General features: G+C 41.4%; 1 protein-coding gene across 1 annotated transcript in view; it reads right to left on the minus strand.

The window, feature by feature from the left end:
* Positions 1-222: 222 nt before the first annotated feature.
* AGBL1 (AGBL carboxypeptidase 1) overlaps positions 223-17364 on the minus strand; it is a 527687-nt gene continuing 510545 nt past the window's right edge. Inside the window, exon 22 of the mRNA XM_059180043.1 lies at positions 223-390. Coding sequence (XP_059036026.1) covers positions 223-390 — 168 coding nt within the window. The remainder of the gene's footprint in view (positions 391-17364) is intronic.

Here is a 17364-nt window from a genome sequence, read left to right on the forward strand (position 1 = left end):
AGCTTTATATATGCTTTTATGTGTACAAGTAGGCACCATTCGCTCTGTGTTCAGCAAGAAGTGAGGATGCCCCGGGTCTGGCTCCATTAAACCACCACTGTCCTTACCTTCTCCGTATGGTCTCCTCGTCAAAGACCTGTAGGACCACTTGGCTTTCACCTCCAAGATGGGCTCCGATCGGAACACCGAGGTCCAAATCTCCCTCCCACTGCTGTGAGCAACTTACCGTTGGAGGTGGTGGTCTAGGGCTTCTTCAACCGCATTCAGGAGAGTCGCGGCCCGGGTCAGGAGCTGACGGCTGCAGCTTACGGACTTGAGTTCCAAGATGAGTAAACTCGAGCAGAACATGGCTCCCATCTCCTCCAGCTCACTGGTGCCAAACTGGAGACCCTGCCAGGTAAATAAAACCATCAGAAGAGACTATATAATGGGAATGGAGTGAAGACAATTTGGAATAGAGAGAGAGAACTCCTGGACACATGACTATCACAGAAATTGAGAATTAATAGCATTCATCAGCCGCTATCTAATGGGCTTTGTTGGGTGTTTTCTGGATTGGTAGTTCTCAGTCTACGTTATGTGTCATCCAGGGTTTCCCAGAAGGAACCACCCCCCACCCACCAAGGACAGTAATGCGCTGGCAGGGGTCCTGAAGGGCAGAGAGGTATGTGGTGTTCCAGAAGTCACTTCCCCCTCTTTAATCAAAACAACAGTGCTTCCATCTGTATTTTTAAAAAGGGTTCCACTGTTGAAACAAAAGATTGTAAACGACTGTATTAAGAGATGCCCTTTCCTTTCTGTCAACCAGTGGACAAGAATGAGGGAGATCCTTTATATATAAATTCCAAAACTTAAAGACAACGCCACCAGCATTTATTTAATCTATAATGTGATAGTACGTGAGAGAAAAGCCATGATATTTACTCTGTGCTATTACCCATGAAGCAACATACAATAATAAACAATTTTATTGAGCATTTACTAGGTGCCACATGCTGTTCTGAGCCCATTCACATGGATTTAATTCAATGAATACTTATTAAAGTTATATGAGGTAGGTGTTGCTATTTCATCCATTACACAGGGAAAGGAGAGTTAGACCCATGCAGCTGATAGTTTATCCATGAATGCACAGTGATAGGGACTAGTAAGTGAATCATGAGTTGACTCTTCAACAAACTGTTATCCATTACATAATGAAGTACAAACTGCATGGTTTTTGAAATTAGATAGGAAATGGGTTTGAATCTTGATTTCACCATTTTCTGATTGTGTGATCTTGGACTTAATGAACACTATTAGCTCCAATTTTCTCATCTGAAAAATGAGATCAAAATTCTTCCCTCCACACGTTTGGGCATGTGGTGATAATCCAGGGTCTACAAAACGCTGGTCAGTATCAGCTCAATTTCTCCTTCCTTATGCCTAGCAAATATATCTAATATGACAGAATTCAACGTGGTCCTGAGTTCTCTATCTCTATAAATATATTTCATTTCAATGAAAAAGTATTAATAGTTGAATATTATTTTTTAAAGAGATTTTCATATCCAAATAGCAGTGATACAGGAAACAGAGATGTAATAGTAAAAATCCAAAAAGATTGGTCATAAGCATCACAACGGAAAACAAAATTGCAAACTGGGAATTTATCAGCCTCACGAAAGAATTTCTAGGTAAAAGGATAAAGGAAAGTAGGTCTATTTCAGCTTATTTCAAAGTTGTTTGAAAATTTTATTTGCTGCATGTTTGGACACCTGTTTTCCTAAAGAAAGGAGACACTGCTTCAGAGTAAAGGGAAGTCTGTTCCTCTGTAAACAACAGAAATGGGAGGGGAAGACAGATGTTTAACAAGTAATTTTTCTTCAGTCGGTAGAAAAGATCACTGTTTAAAGAGAGAAACATCTCAGTCTCTTTCCATTTGCTAAAGTTCCAACCTTGTTCTTACACCTTGTTTTCCTGGCTGTTCTTCTTCCTTCTAGAATGGCCAGCTGTGCGGGGAGTTACAAAGCGAAGGCCATGCCCTCCTCCTCAATCAGCCACCTTGCTGGTGGCAAGAAAGAGTAAACAAGGAGCATATGAACTAAATCCGGCCCCTCAAGGCAGGCAGGTTGCCTGATACATATGTGTAACCCCAGCCTCTAGCAGAGCACCTACAGGTCAAAAGGAGGACAAATCCTTGGTGGAAACAAATCTCACTGCATGAGCCATCTTGAGAGGTCAGGGGCAACACCATGGTATAAGTCAGCTTCTATAAAAAACAGCCAAAATGATAGCAATTTTATAACAAAAAATATTTCCATATCCCAAATATCAGTCCATTTATTTCAAGCAATTGTTGGTATTCTAAAAAAGACTTGTTGAGAAGACCTGGATTAAAGGAACTTGTACCACTTACTGGCTTCGTGGTCTTGAGTAAATCACCTATTCCATTTTGATCTCCATTATGAATCTTTCTTTAATACACTCTTTTTACTCTCACCCGGTATCCAAAAAATTTATTGATATGGATAGTCTCTTCTTACCGCCATACACAATCTAGAAATGAAATCCTCAAAGGCAAGAACCGAGCATGATCCCTGGCATGGAGCCAATAGTTTATTATATAGCTTATCTTCAAAATATGAGAAATGGATAAGCAATGGCTTTATGTGGACGGCTATGGAGCAGCATGAACGTACCGTCTCTTGGATACACACCCTATTTGTCAAGTGGAACTTCGCTTTTTGGGGTAGCAAGTATATGAATGCCTTTAATTATGTTCCGCCACTGCCAAATGTCACGAAGAGTGAAATACTTCATTTTTGCTTCAGGGGATGCATTCACATCTCTGGATATGATCCAGAAAACAGGTAGACAAAATTTAGAAAGCCTGAGATCTGCCTGCATCAGTTATCATGGGTCTACAGTCACAAGTTCATAAATGAAACTGCCTTTGGGCTACTTTAAAAGTGAGTCTTATTAAAATAGAGACTCGGGGCACCTGGCTGGCTCAGTGGAGTAAAGCCTCTGCCTTTGGCTCCAGTCATGATCCCAGGGTCCTGGGATCGAGCCCCGCATCGGGCTCTCTGCTCAGCAGGGAGCCTGCTTCCCCCCGTCTCTCTGACTGCCTCTCTGCCTACTTGTGGTCTCTGTCTGTCAAAATAGAGCTCCAACTCTCCTCTCCTCTCAGCCAATATGTGTTAATTACAATTTTTTTTTCCATCGCCAGTAACAGAAAGACTGACTATAGTGACTTTAACATGAATGGTGTTTTATTTTCCATGATAAGTTTTCAGGTAGAAAGTTTATGGCATTAAACATCAGTGCCCTAAGAAAATCAGGACTACTGTATCTGTCATTCTCCAGGTTTTCTCATGATTGCAAGGAGGCTGCTGTAGCTCCAGCCAGCACATCATTCAAGGAAAGAGAAAGAGAAAATGGAGAATGGAGGTACCAGCACACACTTGCTTATATTTTATTGGCCAGACCTGTGTAATAGAGCCAACTCCAGCTTTACAATGGTCTGGGAGCTGAATATTTTTTGCTTGTTCAACTACTTTAAAAGGGAAAGGAAAGAGAGAACAGTGTTAGAAATGAGTGTTAGCGGAGCCAGACAGTTGATTCACATGTATATTCGTCTCCATAATTGGCTACTACCCTCACCATCACACACTTAAGTACCATAGATATGGGAGGAATATTTGTGTTAATTAAGAAAATTACATATTGGTAAGATAAACACAGGGTCCACAAACATGTTTAAAAAGTACATATATTGATAATTGGTGAACAAAAGGAGGAAAGCAATTAATAACCAAGCATGGAAAAAATACTTTATTTTATTATTAAATAAAAATGCCTCTTACACCCAGCAAATGGGTAGAAATATATTCAAATTTATGATACATAGTGCGGACTCTTATGATAAAAGCTGGCACATATCAAAATGCAATGACATCTGACATGGTAATGTCACTTCTGTAAATTTTTCCTGAGGGATTGATTCAAAATAAAAGTGAAGCTATATGCATAAAATATATATACTGTGTCAAAGTTATATATAATACTCAAAATTTGAAGGAAATAAAACACTAAATATCTAGTAAGGAAGAAATGGCTGAGGAAATTATAATGGAATAAATTTGATGAGTTATAATAAAGCCATTAAAGCGATAATTATAACAGCCATTTAACAATATGGAAAACACTTCTGATTTAACCACAGGTGGGTTTGAAAAAAGCAAAGTACAAGACACATAATGACGTGATTTCTGGTGACCATCTCACAATGAAGATGGAGGTGACCACCACCAATACCACATATACCTTTTAGACATTTTTGGTGTGATTTGCTGATAAAACAGAGAAATTTGGAGGAGAGATGTTATCAAGAAAAGATCCACATACCAGAAACTTTTTTAAAAAGTTTAGCATGCTAATAAAGGAGGAGACTTCCCTTCCGCACTACACTCCTGAATTACATTTAGATTTACTTTTATTTCTTTTATGTGTAATTTACTGACACTACAGACTGGTGTCTCTTATCAGTTTCAGAAAACTGTAAGCCACTATCTCTCTGGGTGTTGCCTCTCCCCCGTTCCCCGGAAAGAAAGCAAAGACAAGCATAACACTCCTATTAAGCTTATTTATTTTTACTCTGTTGTCCATATCTCTTAACTTTACTTTTACATTTTTTAAATTTCTCTATCAATACAATAAATTCGGAGTATCTTTTCATATCAATGTTCCGTTTTAACAATTTGCTCTCCAGCTTCACTGAATCTGCTCTTTGATTCATTCATCTCAAAAACTGTCTCTGGAACACTATAAACATGGTTATTTTATATTCCCCTTCCCGATTAGTCCTGTATAAATGGTCTTTGTGGGCATCCATCATTAAACTTCCTGTTTAATGTCAATACTGTAGGTCTGCCTGCTAAAATACTTTATGATATTTTGAGACTCTAAATTCACATTTTTTGAATTTGAAGAAAGTCTCTGTGGATAGGGCTCAAGGCTCTTTGCTCCAGAGTTTGTGTTTTCTTCTATGAGGTACTTAGGGACTACCCATCGGGACCACTACTGGCTAAGGCCTCAGTTTAAAGCCTTTAGGGCCACAGCATACACTTAAGCTTTGACCCCTAACCTGCTTAAAAGAGGATTTGTGTTTAGAAATTATGAATGAGGACTTTTCCTTTTCTGTCTGCTATACCCAAAGCCATGGCCAAGACAGTCAAGCATCCTCACGTCCTCCCTTCACACACTGTGATGTCACTGATTCAGCAAGATGTCCTCATCTTTGGAGGCCCTGCCTTTATGTGGTGCTCTTCCCTTGGTTCTCAAAGTTCGCACGGGCCTCTGTTTCCATCCCTAAACCCAAGTTGTAAGTGGAGAGGAATTAGTATCCTATAGATTCAATAATCTTACAGATCCAAAGATCTACAACACCTTTTGGCAAAGCCTGTCTCTTTTGGTAAAATTGGACACTCTCTAAAGCACACACAGAGGGGAAAATGTTACACCTATGCACAAATACTGCACAAATACTGCAGTTAAGAGAATGACACTCTGAAACACTGAACAAATGTCTTTTTTATGAAAAAGATTCACCACCAGAAATGAGAAAAATCTAAGACATTTCTTGTTTATAATCTCATAAAGGATCAAGAGTAGATTGCATTGGTAAAGTACAGTTAAAGATGTGACAGGAGCTCAGAAGTAGCGATATGTTGAGATGGAAAATATAATTTTTAAATTAAAGAACAAGTGGAAAGAGTTAACAGACTGTTCAATACAGAAAATAAAATCCATTACGTAGCAGACAGCCTCAAGAAATTTCCCAATATCTCAAGAAAAAATAGGTTAAAATAATGACACATATATACATATATACATATATATTACATATATATGAATGGCATATATGTGTATGTGTGTGAAATATATATACACATATATATGTATATGTGTATGTGTATTATTCATATATATATATGAATAATATATATATATATATATATATATATATGAGAATAAGAATTTTAAAGCACCTTAAGGAAAAGTGATCTAATTCCCTTTCTAATTTCAGATTCAGACAAGTTGGGTAATCAACACAGAAGCCAAGAAAAAGAAAAAAGAGGGGAAAGGGGATGAGGAAAAGGAGGGAAGAACTATTTTGTATTTTAAAATAATGGAGTACATAGGTGGCTCAGTCAGTCAAGCATCTGCCTTTAGCACAGGTCACGACCTCCAGGTCTTGGGATTGAGTCCCACATCAGGCTCCCTGCTCAGTGGGGAGCCTTCTTCTCCCTCTGCTCCTCCCCACTGCTCATGCTCTCTCTCTCTCTCTCTTTAATAAATAAATACAATCTTTAAAAAAAATCAGTCTGCAGATCAGACAGGTTCACCAAATATATGAGACATAATTAATAAAAAGAAACAAGAAAAGCATTGGGGACTCTATAAATAATCAAAATTAAAGAAGCTAAAATTGGGGCACCTGGGTGGCTCAGTGGGTTAAGCCTCTGCCTTCGGCTCAGGTCATGATCTTGGGGTCCTGGGAGTGAGCCCCGCATCGGGCTCTCTGCTCAGTGGGGAGCCTGCTTCCCTCTCTCTCTGCCTGCCTCTCTGCCTGCTTGTGATCTCTCTCCCTCTGTCCAATAAATAAATAAATAAAATCTTAAAAAAAAAAACCCTGAAATTTAGTCACACTCATAAATATCAAAGACAATGAAGCAAATGTACAGAATTGGGAGGAAAAGTTGTGCCTCAAAAATGTTGTTTATGTGTGATGGCCTCAAGGAGAGAAACCCAAAGAAGAGAAGGCATTAAATGTACACCATATTGCATGGAGCACTGGGTGTGGTGCATAAACAACAAATTTTGGAACACTGAAAATAAATAAAATTAAATAAAATTTTTAAAAATTTAAAAAATGTAAAGTGTCAAAATGTCTCTTAAAATACTTACATTTACATTTACAACATCCAACACATGGAAACAACCTAAGTGTCCATCAGTGCATGAATGGATAATAAAGATGCATGTGTGTGTGTGTGTGTGTGTGTGTGTGTGTGTGTGTAATATTACTCAGCTATAAAAAGGAAGGAAATCCTGCCATCTGTTAGCACATGGATGGACCTGAAGGGCATCATTATAAGAGGAATAAGAAGTCAGGCATAGAGAAATAAGTACCGTATTTTCTCACTTATTTGTGGAATCTAAAAAATGAAAAAAAGATGAACTCATAGATTAGGAGAACAGGTTGATGGTTGTTAGAGATAAAAGGGTAGGGGGTACGAAAAAGGTACAAGCTTCTAGTTATGAAATAAGTCAGTCATGTAATGTAATGCACAGCTTGGTAACCATAATTAATACATTGTATTGTTTATTTGAAAGTTACTAAGAGAGTTGATCTTAAAGAGTTTCCCTCCCAAGGAAAAAAAAAATGTTGTAACTATGTGTGGTGATTCACGCTACCAAGATTTATTGTGTTCATTTCACACTATGTCTATATGTTGAATCACTGTGTCATACACCTGAAACTAATATAATGCTATCTGTCAATTATATCTATATATGCCTACGTAAACCTACAGATAATACATATATCCACATACAGACATAACCCAATTAAAGAAAATGTTGTTTGTGTTCAGAAATAGGAATATATAAAAATGATTATGCAGCGTGATCTAGAGAGTATTTTTCTAAGAAAGGCAGGGGGATGATATCACTAGGAAATCTACTAACATAAATATTAGTACATAAATAAATCAAAAGCCGGAAGAGTGAAAAACAAGAACTTCTGGATGGATGCATCCATTTCCAATACAAGACTTAGTATCTGAGATCTTTCTAGACCTGAAGGGGCAGTATGGCGGGGTGGGTGTTAACACAGGCCCTGAGGCCCAGGTTGCTGGCATCCCAATTCCAGTGCCGCCACGTGCTAAGTATATGGTCTTGGGGTAGTCATCTGACCTATTAGTGTCTCATTTTTCCCATCTGTGTAATGGGGAAAATACTACTATCTCATGGAGGTATGGAGGTAATTCAGTGAGTTTTATATATACAAATTTACATTGGCACTTGGTCCCTTGCAGGTAATATAAGTATTTATTATTACCATTAATAATAGCAAATACTTAGATAAACCAATATTCCAAGCCAGACTTGACATGAACAGTCCTTATTAAAACTATGACCAAAACTATGACCTGCTCTCACTACTGTTATTTATAATTTTTGACAGATTCTAAACAATTCAATAAGATAAGAAAAAATGAGTCATACATATTAGAAAGGAAGGAATCACATTATCATTATTTGAAGACTGATTATGTACTAAAACAAACCAAAGGAATCAACTGAAACAGAAAATCTATTAGATATAAGGCAAGAATCGAGTAAGTAGACAGGTTACAAATTAAACATCCAGAAATCAATTTTCTTTCTATAAACCAGCAAAATAAATTATTAAGTATAATAAAAACCCCATTCACAATAGGAACACAACTATAAAATATCTAGGAATAGAATTAATAATAAATACCCCAAGGGTTATATGATAAATCCCAGGACCTCACCAAGAGATAACAAGGAAAATTTAAAAGAATAAAGCAATATGCTGAATTCTGGGAAAGCAATATTATGCCGTGTCAATTCTCCTCATATCAGTAAAACACAAATGGGGATTTTCAAACTTGGCAAATTAATTCCATTTTAGAAGAATAAACAGCAAAAGTATCCAAGAATAATTTTGGAATGAGGAGTGGAAAAAAAGTAACAATGGGAAGATCTTATGCACTTACAATAATTCAATGCTATGGCATTAACACAAGACATGGCAAGACATGGTAGATAAAGAGAAGAATAAGAAAAATGCCGAAGCCTGTGGAATGTGTACAGGTTTGCATACAGGAAAGGTGCCTTCCAAGTCACCAGCAAATGAATTGTAATGGGGCTCAAATAAAAATCACTGGTTAATACTCTGGGGGAAAATCTTAACCCAAACACAAAATTATTCCATTTTGACGAAAGGATTAAATGTTAAAAAAAAAAAAAACTTGAATGATTAGCGGAGGAATAAAACATATATTCCAATGCTCTATCATCTCCAGACCAGGAGAAGGTCTTCCTATGCACATCCTCAAAGAAGAAACCATAAAGGAAAATAGTAATGATTGAATAAATAAAATTTAAATGTATCTCATTAGCCTGAAATATCAGAAACCATGCTTTAAAAAAAAACAGATGTAATTGCAATAAAGGACAAAAAATAACATGATATAAAAAGCAAATTAATAGAGCAATGAAATGTCATAATTTGCTTTTCGATTCATGTTTACCTCTCACTCCCCAAATCATCACGCTCTGCTGGTAAAGGGCTATAAACGGACATTATCATAACCTGTTGCTGATGGAAGGTCATATCTATGCTATTTCCATAGGGTAATTTGGAAATCTATTTCAAAAGCCTTAAGAATGTTTACCTCTTGGAGCTCACAATTCAAATTCCAGAAATTTATCTTAAGAAAATAATCATAAGAGGAACAATAGAAAAAAAAATCCTAAATGTGTGGCAATATATTTCTAGTCAAGTTTGAATGTATTCACAACATGGAATATTAAGACTATGATGTGTTTTGTCCCCAACACCATGGGGACAGACTCACGGGATAGCACCGAAGTACAGTAGGTTGACTAGAGTGTGACACGTCCGTTATGATCTCAATTTTATTTAAAATTGTTAAAATGATTGATGTGCGCTAAAACATTCACAGCAGTTAGAAATACATGGTGGGGGGGTGAGTGTGTTCTTCGTTTCCCTTATTTTATTTTTAATCATGAAAACTACGACATTGCTTTTGCCATTCGTACTTCCTTAAACAATGCTTGGGAGCCTGGAAATAGTGATATATCTGAATTAATACCTTATTTTAGATACTGTGTGATTTAAAATTTAAAAGTAAAATTAAATTCAAAATTCAATCTTCTATATTGTTAGTGTAATTAAATATTTCAATAAAATAATTAAGTATTTAATAATAACAGAAGGCAGAGGAACCTTGGTTGGGTGTAGTCAGTTTCTCGCTTCTCCCTTCACATGCTACCAGGCACCCTCTAGGGTCTTTCCATTTCTCCAGGTCACTGGCCTGAGCCTGTTTTCCTTTCGGGGTAAACAGCCTGCAGTAAGAAATCTAGTCCCGGAAACATTTTCAGAATCTTCCCAAAGGGTCAGCATGAGCTAGAGACAGTGACTTTTAGAGTTTTAACCAAGTTTGGAGAGTCTGTGAACAAATTAACTTTGCACACCCTCTGCCTTGACGTGCACAGAGCAGGGAAGTTAGAGCCAATCCAGGCCCTCAGATCTGGGAAGTCCCGCAGGCAGCCAGGGAGGCGAGCCAGAGGGCCAGTAGAGGGCTCCTCGGCTCCCCAAACCCATCAAATGGACTTTAAAGCTTCAGAACCCTTCCCCAGGCATGTTGGTGCCTCCGCCATCTGACTGGCTCCTCTGCACACAAAGAAGCCCTTCTGTGTCCATTCTTCCAGCCCCAGCTTCCTGACCCGTTACTGACAACTGTTTCCGTAGTAACTGCAAAAAGGCCCTACATTCACTGGAACGGCAGGCCGGAGGGTGTGGGCTGGACTTCCAATGTGTCCTTTATTTCAGTGCTGGACCTTCCCTGCGCCTTTTATTGGTGAACTCGTGTGCAAGTCATGAATGACGCAGCGGACAGTGAAGTCCTCGGGGACTGTTGTCCATGTCCTCCCGGACCATGCATGTGAGGGTCAGTAGGAACAGAGCCTGAAACCCAGGCAGCTAGGATTTGAGAGGAGAGAGCATTCTAAGTGAGCCCAACCCTCTTCTACAGATGCAAAAAAGGGCCACAGCTTACACGAGTTTATGTAGCTGAGCACACCGGAAAGACGGTTACAGGAAATGTTCTCCCGACACAAGTTAAACGTCCATGTCAATACACAGGGTTTAAATTGCACATGTTTGTTTATAAAAAGCTTTTGGTGGTTTTGAGGTCATGTGTTCTTAGAGGTTATATGACCCTGTAAGTCCTGCATTTTTAAAATTCCCCATTCCCAGGATGCCTGGGTGGCTCAGTGGGTTAAGCCTCTGCCTTTGACTCAGGTCATGATCTCAGGGTCCTGGGATCAAGCCCCACATCAGGCTCTTTGCTCAGCAGGGAGCCTGCTGCCCCCTCCCTTTCTCTACTGTCTCTCTGCCTACTTGTGATGTCTGTCTGTCAAATAAATAAATAAATAAATCTTTTAAAAAATAAATTAAATTAAATTCCCCATTCACTTTCCTACCAGAAGGCTCACCCAATATGGCACCAGGGGCATGCACAGCCCCAGCCGTGGACAAAAGGAGTTCATCCCCCTCTTCCATTATTTGCCACCCACTGTCCCTCGTCCTCAGAGTCCCCTTCTCTTTGACCTGTAGCCCTGTCCCTGGCTTCTGAAACCGCCCTAGGCCATCTTGTAAGGTGATACCAGGAACGATCTCTCTAGCTGTGGTCACTATGGGTTCTCTCAGACCCACTCTTAAGCTTCCCTTCTAGAGCCCCAGACTGGACAGAAAAGAGAGAAGGTCCTCCTACCTAGGCCCATATGAGTCTTATACATATTGTATGAAACTCATCTGACAAAAGGCCAAGACTCCTGAGAGTAGATGCTGGTCACAGCAACAGAGCAGAGTTCTGCTTTGCCAGGTTTCAATCCAATTCAGTTTCTGAAGCCCGACCAGGTCCTGAGGAGCATGACAGAGGAGCGAGGGAGGCTAGGATAGTGAGGGGCAGGGGGAGGCTTTGCTTGGTGGGCATGGGCAGTGCCTCAGAGCCCAAAGGTGTGCAAGCATTTTAATACACTGATAATCGGCATGGCCATACTGGAATACCATCCCTGACCCTGACCCAGGACTCCACGCCCTACACCAGCATATCCAAGTGCAACCAGCCTCCTTGTCAGATGAGGTGGCAAGACACAAACCAAAGGACCTTCACGAAAAGGTAGGATGACATTAAGGTGAAGCCTCAGCTCCCAGCTTTCCTGTATGTATGGTGGGTCCTCAGCGAGTGGCCCACCACACATGTCCTCACGGATCACACCGGAAGGCCAGCAGCTTGCAAAAGGTATGCGCTCCGTGATGATATTCAGATCAGCACCTCTCGATGCATGATCTCCAGATTGGTGTCGGCCTGTTCACAAACACTGATCTGTGATCAAATAGGGGGCCTCAGCCCACATGTGAGTCAATCCCGTTATAAAGAACATGTTTCTAGTTCAGCTCCTCTTGCAAGGAAGGAAGCCCCAGGATCATGTCCCTCTGCGTTCTGGTACAAGTTCCTAATCTCTTTGCAGCAACAAAGGGATCAACAGCTCATGGCCCAGTCACTTTGTACAGCAATACTTCAAAACATCATCCCCGAGAAGGCCTCTGCTTGGACTCCTGCAAAGGGAATATTCTGGTACTCAGCTGTCTAGAATGGGAATCTCAGCTCTGCCACTTCCTAGCCAAATGACCACGTTCAAGTTGCACAACCTCACCAAGCCCAATGTCTTCATCCTTAAAATGGGAAAACAGAACCTATCGCTTAAATGTTTTCATGCAGATTAAATGGAGTATAATATGCACCTGCTCTGGGCAGAAGTGCAGGGTAGATGCCCTATCAACGTGCATTTCGAGCACTTTTTCCCACATGCACTTACACACAAGGGCAAAGCAGAATCGCTACAGATTACAAATATATACACATATACCTATAAATGCATGTATGCATGCATGGGTGAATAGGCCCTCAGTTTTGCTTGGTTTTCAAGCAACCTTTCTTCCAACTTAAACCTCTGTTTTCCTCCAATATAACCTGGTCAGATGATGTGGATAAGACAAGAGGGGCAAAGTATGGACCTTGACATTCAGGGATGCTAGAGCTTTCATCTACCAATGGGCATCAGGTTACTGAACAGGGTGAGATAGAGTTATATTCCTAGCATATGACATTTTTATGGAAAGGAAAAGCTGAATTAAAGAAAATACTGAGCTTGAGCAGAAAAGAGAGAAATCACCCCCAAAAGAAAGCTTCATTTGATAAATCAAGCAAGTTGGTCAAAGAGTGAGACGGAGCCACACGACAGTCCAAGAGGACCAGAGTGACTTCGTGGGGAGCCCTGCACCTGATAATACCATAGCAACATCGCCATTGCTACCACCACTTCCCAAAACCCTAGACCATCTTGTCTGGGGACTGTTTGCCTGTTGCAGCTGTGAGGCTTCTAACGAGGTTTAACCAACCAACAGGGACCCATCAGTAGCTGATAGCTGCTCTCCAATCACATGGGCATTTACACGTGGGGTCTTCTAGGAGCATCCTCGGCTTCATGAAGAATTCGAGAGTTTTCTGAAGGTTGGTGAGCAGGCTCAGTTTCAGCAAACATTATGAGAGTCTACTCTATGCTCACTCATTCATTAGACACTTATAGCTCCCTGCACATACATGACCTTGTGCTAGGCTTTATGGAAGGAGAAAGCATGGCCGCAGTGCTCAGAGGGCACTTCTGTGTCTGTCCCCTGCAGGGGACCACCTTCATTTCTCTATCTCTGTATCTCCCAGTGTATACGGCACAGGGTGGGATTTCGGAGTGCAGGGCAGGCATTTAGAGATCATGGAAAGAGACAGAAGAAGATACCAGTCCTCATGGATCCTACCATCTATTAGGCAATACAGGACATACACTACAATGGAAAACATTCTGGATGTTGAGAGGAAGAGTAACAGCTCTGGCATTAGCTGGATTTGGAAGCTTACGGACCTGCAGATATATTTTGTTCGGCCATTTTACCTGCTCCTGCGCTATGTTATCAAGGTGGTCTAACAGAGCAGGTATAGCGATGGAAGAAGCAAGCAACTGAACACATAGCCATTTTAAGCCTTTCTAACCTCTGCATTTTATCCGCCTAGCCCCTTCAGACATTCAAGTGCTGAGCATTTCTAGTCACTAACACTTCCCCTTTGATACTTTGATTATTTCTCTTCAAGCTTCGCTTGACTGAATACTTTGGAGAGGGAAGGAGACGGAAGAAAACAAAAACGAACAGAAAGAGGGGCTGAGATCCATTCGGGCGCGCAGACTGATGTGTGGCTGGGAGTCGAACGTTACGATCCGAAAGATAGTATCTGACCAAAAGCAATATAACAACTTTATATTCAGTCGGCAAATGAGGCCTGACCAAATGCAGAGAAAAATCATCATTCAGGACTTAAAAGCTATGAGATGGCTGCATAAAATTTCCACATTGGGTTGATAAGTAAATTAAGAAATAATGGTTAATTTTAAAGTGTTTGAACTAAAGGAACCAGGAAGAAAATTTTACGGACAGCACTGATTAATACAATTAACATTCGGGAGGGGAGAAAAGATTATGTCTGAATCCTTCTAAAACTTTGCTGTTTTTCAGCAAATCACGCCTACCAAATTGCAAATAGATTTGGGATGTTGATGTGTGAGACCGTATGCATACATGTTGCATTTAAAAATATATGTACAGTGACAGTGCAAGAAGCAATGTGATTCATAAATTTATTTAAGAAAATTATTTTTGCAGATGCCTGGGTAGCTCAGTCGGTTAAGCGTCTGCCTTTGGCTCAGGTCATGATCCCAGGGTCCTGGGATAGAGACCCATGTCAGGCTCCCTGCTCAGCGGGGAGTCTGCTTCTGCCTCTCACTCTGCCCTTCCCCACTGCTGGTGCTCTCTCTCTCTCTCTCTCTCTCTTGCTCTCACTCTCTCTAAAATAAAATAAAATAAAATAAAATAATTTTTGCTATGTGCAAAGCATTGACAGAATCACCAGCTGCAAGTCTAGGCTCCAAACTGTGTGGCCTTGACTATGCCTCTCAGCCCAGATGTAGGCAGGAGGCCCCTGGTGTAGCAACACATTCAGATGAAAATGAAAAGGCTACTCTTCTTCTACCTGCTCGCTGCCTAGAGTGGCAGGCTGACATTTTCTGCAGGGAACCCTCTCTTTCCTGTGCGTGTAGGTCTAAACACCCCTGGCTCTGCTTCCCTGATAAAGGGAACGTGCTAAACCCCTATCAATCCAGGAACAGTCGCCAAACGTGCACCTGTAGCTTTGTGATTCCCCAGGGTTTGCTTCCGTGTAGGGAGGCCTTCAGAATCCATGAGCAGAGAAGTAATAATAATAGTAATAAACACAGGAGCAGAGCTGAGCACTGTCAGGCTATAATCGCTCTGGCAACAGAGCAAACAGTCCTACGGTCGGCCCGTGCAGCTTTGATACCCAAGTGCTCAGGAGGAAACAGCTGGAAACCCCAGCAAGCGGGAGACATATTAGCAGGCTGTGTTCACTTCAAAAGGGGAGAATGTTTTATTTTGTAATGGAACTCTTCCCAATCAGTCCTGTCTTCTCCCTTCCTGCTTCAGCCTCCTTTGGCTGTCTCATTTCTTACAGGAAGGGGGAGTGTTCAGGTTAGAGCCTGTTGTTGGCTAAAGAACAGGGATGTCCCATCAGGGGAAGAGACTTAGAAGTTCAAGGTCCAGTGGCAGAGTGGAGAAGACAGGAGTGGGCTGCTGAAATCCCCCAGAGGGGACGCCGATGCTGCCCAGGGAGGGAGAGGCCCTGGGCATGGGGCTGAAGACATACCACGTGCACCTGCAGACCAAGAGCTCAGCACCTTGATCTTCTGATGCCCAGACGTCAGCAAGGTCTGATTTTAACAAAACCAAAGATCTCCCTGCTTCAAATCATCCCCTCTGCCAATCTGACAATGCTCAGATGCCTCCTCTTTTTTTTTTTTTAATTTATTCCTTTGACAGAGACATATCAGAAGTAGGCAGAGAGGAAGGCAGAGAGAGGAGGAAGCAGGCTCCCTGCCGAGCAGAGAGCCCGATGCGGAACTCGAACCCAGGACCCCGAGATCATGACCTGAGCTGAAGGCAGAGGCTTTAACCCACTGAGCCACCCAGGCGCCCCAGATGCCTCCTCTTAATAACCCCTGAAAACAATATCCATGAATAAAATCGCACCAAGTCCTGTTACAGCTTATAATGCGCTCCTACCACCTGGCCATTCGCTGGAGGTTTGGGACTGGAAGAAATGAGACAGAGAACAGGTACATTCTGGAAAAAGTATCAGGAATCTGGAAATTTCCAGGTTTTCTATGCCCTTCTTGAGGGTGGGGACCAGGGAAGGACAGATAAGTAATAAAGGAGGCAGAGAATTTCCTTAATTAAAAAACTCCACCTTCCTTGTTCTCATAAACACCCCTTTTGCTTTCTGTGCAGTTCAACGAACCAGTACAGACTCTGCATGTACAGGAGCGACGTGACCATGACCCAGCCACCAAACCCGTGTGGTGCTTGGCATTACATCCTGCCAGATTGCTTCATGGACATTGTCTTCCTCCTGCTCTGGAATGAACGTGCAGGCAGAGCACGACTTCTAGCTCTTATGTGACAAAAGTTCAAGTTAGAAACATCCTGTGAAGTAGGTAGATAGGTAATTTAATCCTTATTCAAAGGCAAGGGTTCTCCTGGTCAAGGTTGCTTCCTTCCAACTCTTTTATTGCTATTTTGGTGCCTCCCGTTAGACCCAAGGAGAGGGCATAAGAAGGAAAAGTCCAGTCTCATTGGGTGGGTTGGTTACCCTCTGACGCGGGGGCCACCTGGTGGCCAAGGAGAGATGTACAGCTGCTATTCTCTGGAAGGTCCTGACGAAGCAGATAGATCTCTGTCCCAGAGGGTCACTTGAGACCCTGCTGTCCGGTCCCTTCAGAGCGTTCCCTCTCCCGAATGATGGTTGCTGGTTCTCTACCACTCTAGATGGCTCAGGTGAGTGGAGCCTGAGGTGGCCCTTTGCTAACTCTCTTGCATCTGACCCACCATCAATGAACTTATTCAACCTATTGCTTATCCTCTAGATTTACCTGGGTGGGACTTCAACCCCAATCCACAATGGCACCCAGATTTCAGGGTCACATATTGGGGCTCTTTCCGTGTTCTCACTGTAGCTGCTCCTCCAGGCTTAAGGCAGAGCAGGGGAGGTGGGATGGAGTCCATAACACAGTATTATCCTCACCAACCTTCTTTCTACATTGGCCTCTTTCTACATTCTTGGTTTGGCTACCAGGTCCAAAGATTACGGCATTTGATGGCGCATATTTCCTTTGAACCCCCCCCACCACCTCCAACACACAACTCATGTATTGGGCAGCATATATGCTTGGGAACTTCAGTGGTAATTTTAACACCTGATTACATTCTGAGTCCACTCTAACATTCTGGATTTTCTATATAAGAGTTGAGGGCTTTGCACTGATTTCCCCAGTCTCTTATACTAACTTATTTATGAA

Source organism: Mustela lutreola, chromosome 7 (genome assembly GCF_030435805.1).
Source record: "Mustela lutreola isolate mMusLut2 chromosome 7, mMusLut2.pri, whole genome shotgun sequence".
Classification (NCBI taxonomy): domain Eukaryota; kingdom Metazoa; phylum Chordata; class Mammalia; order Carnivora; family Mustelidae; genus Mustela; species Mustela lutreola.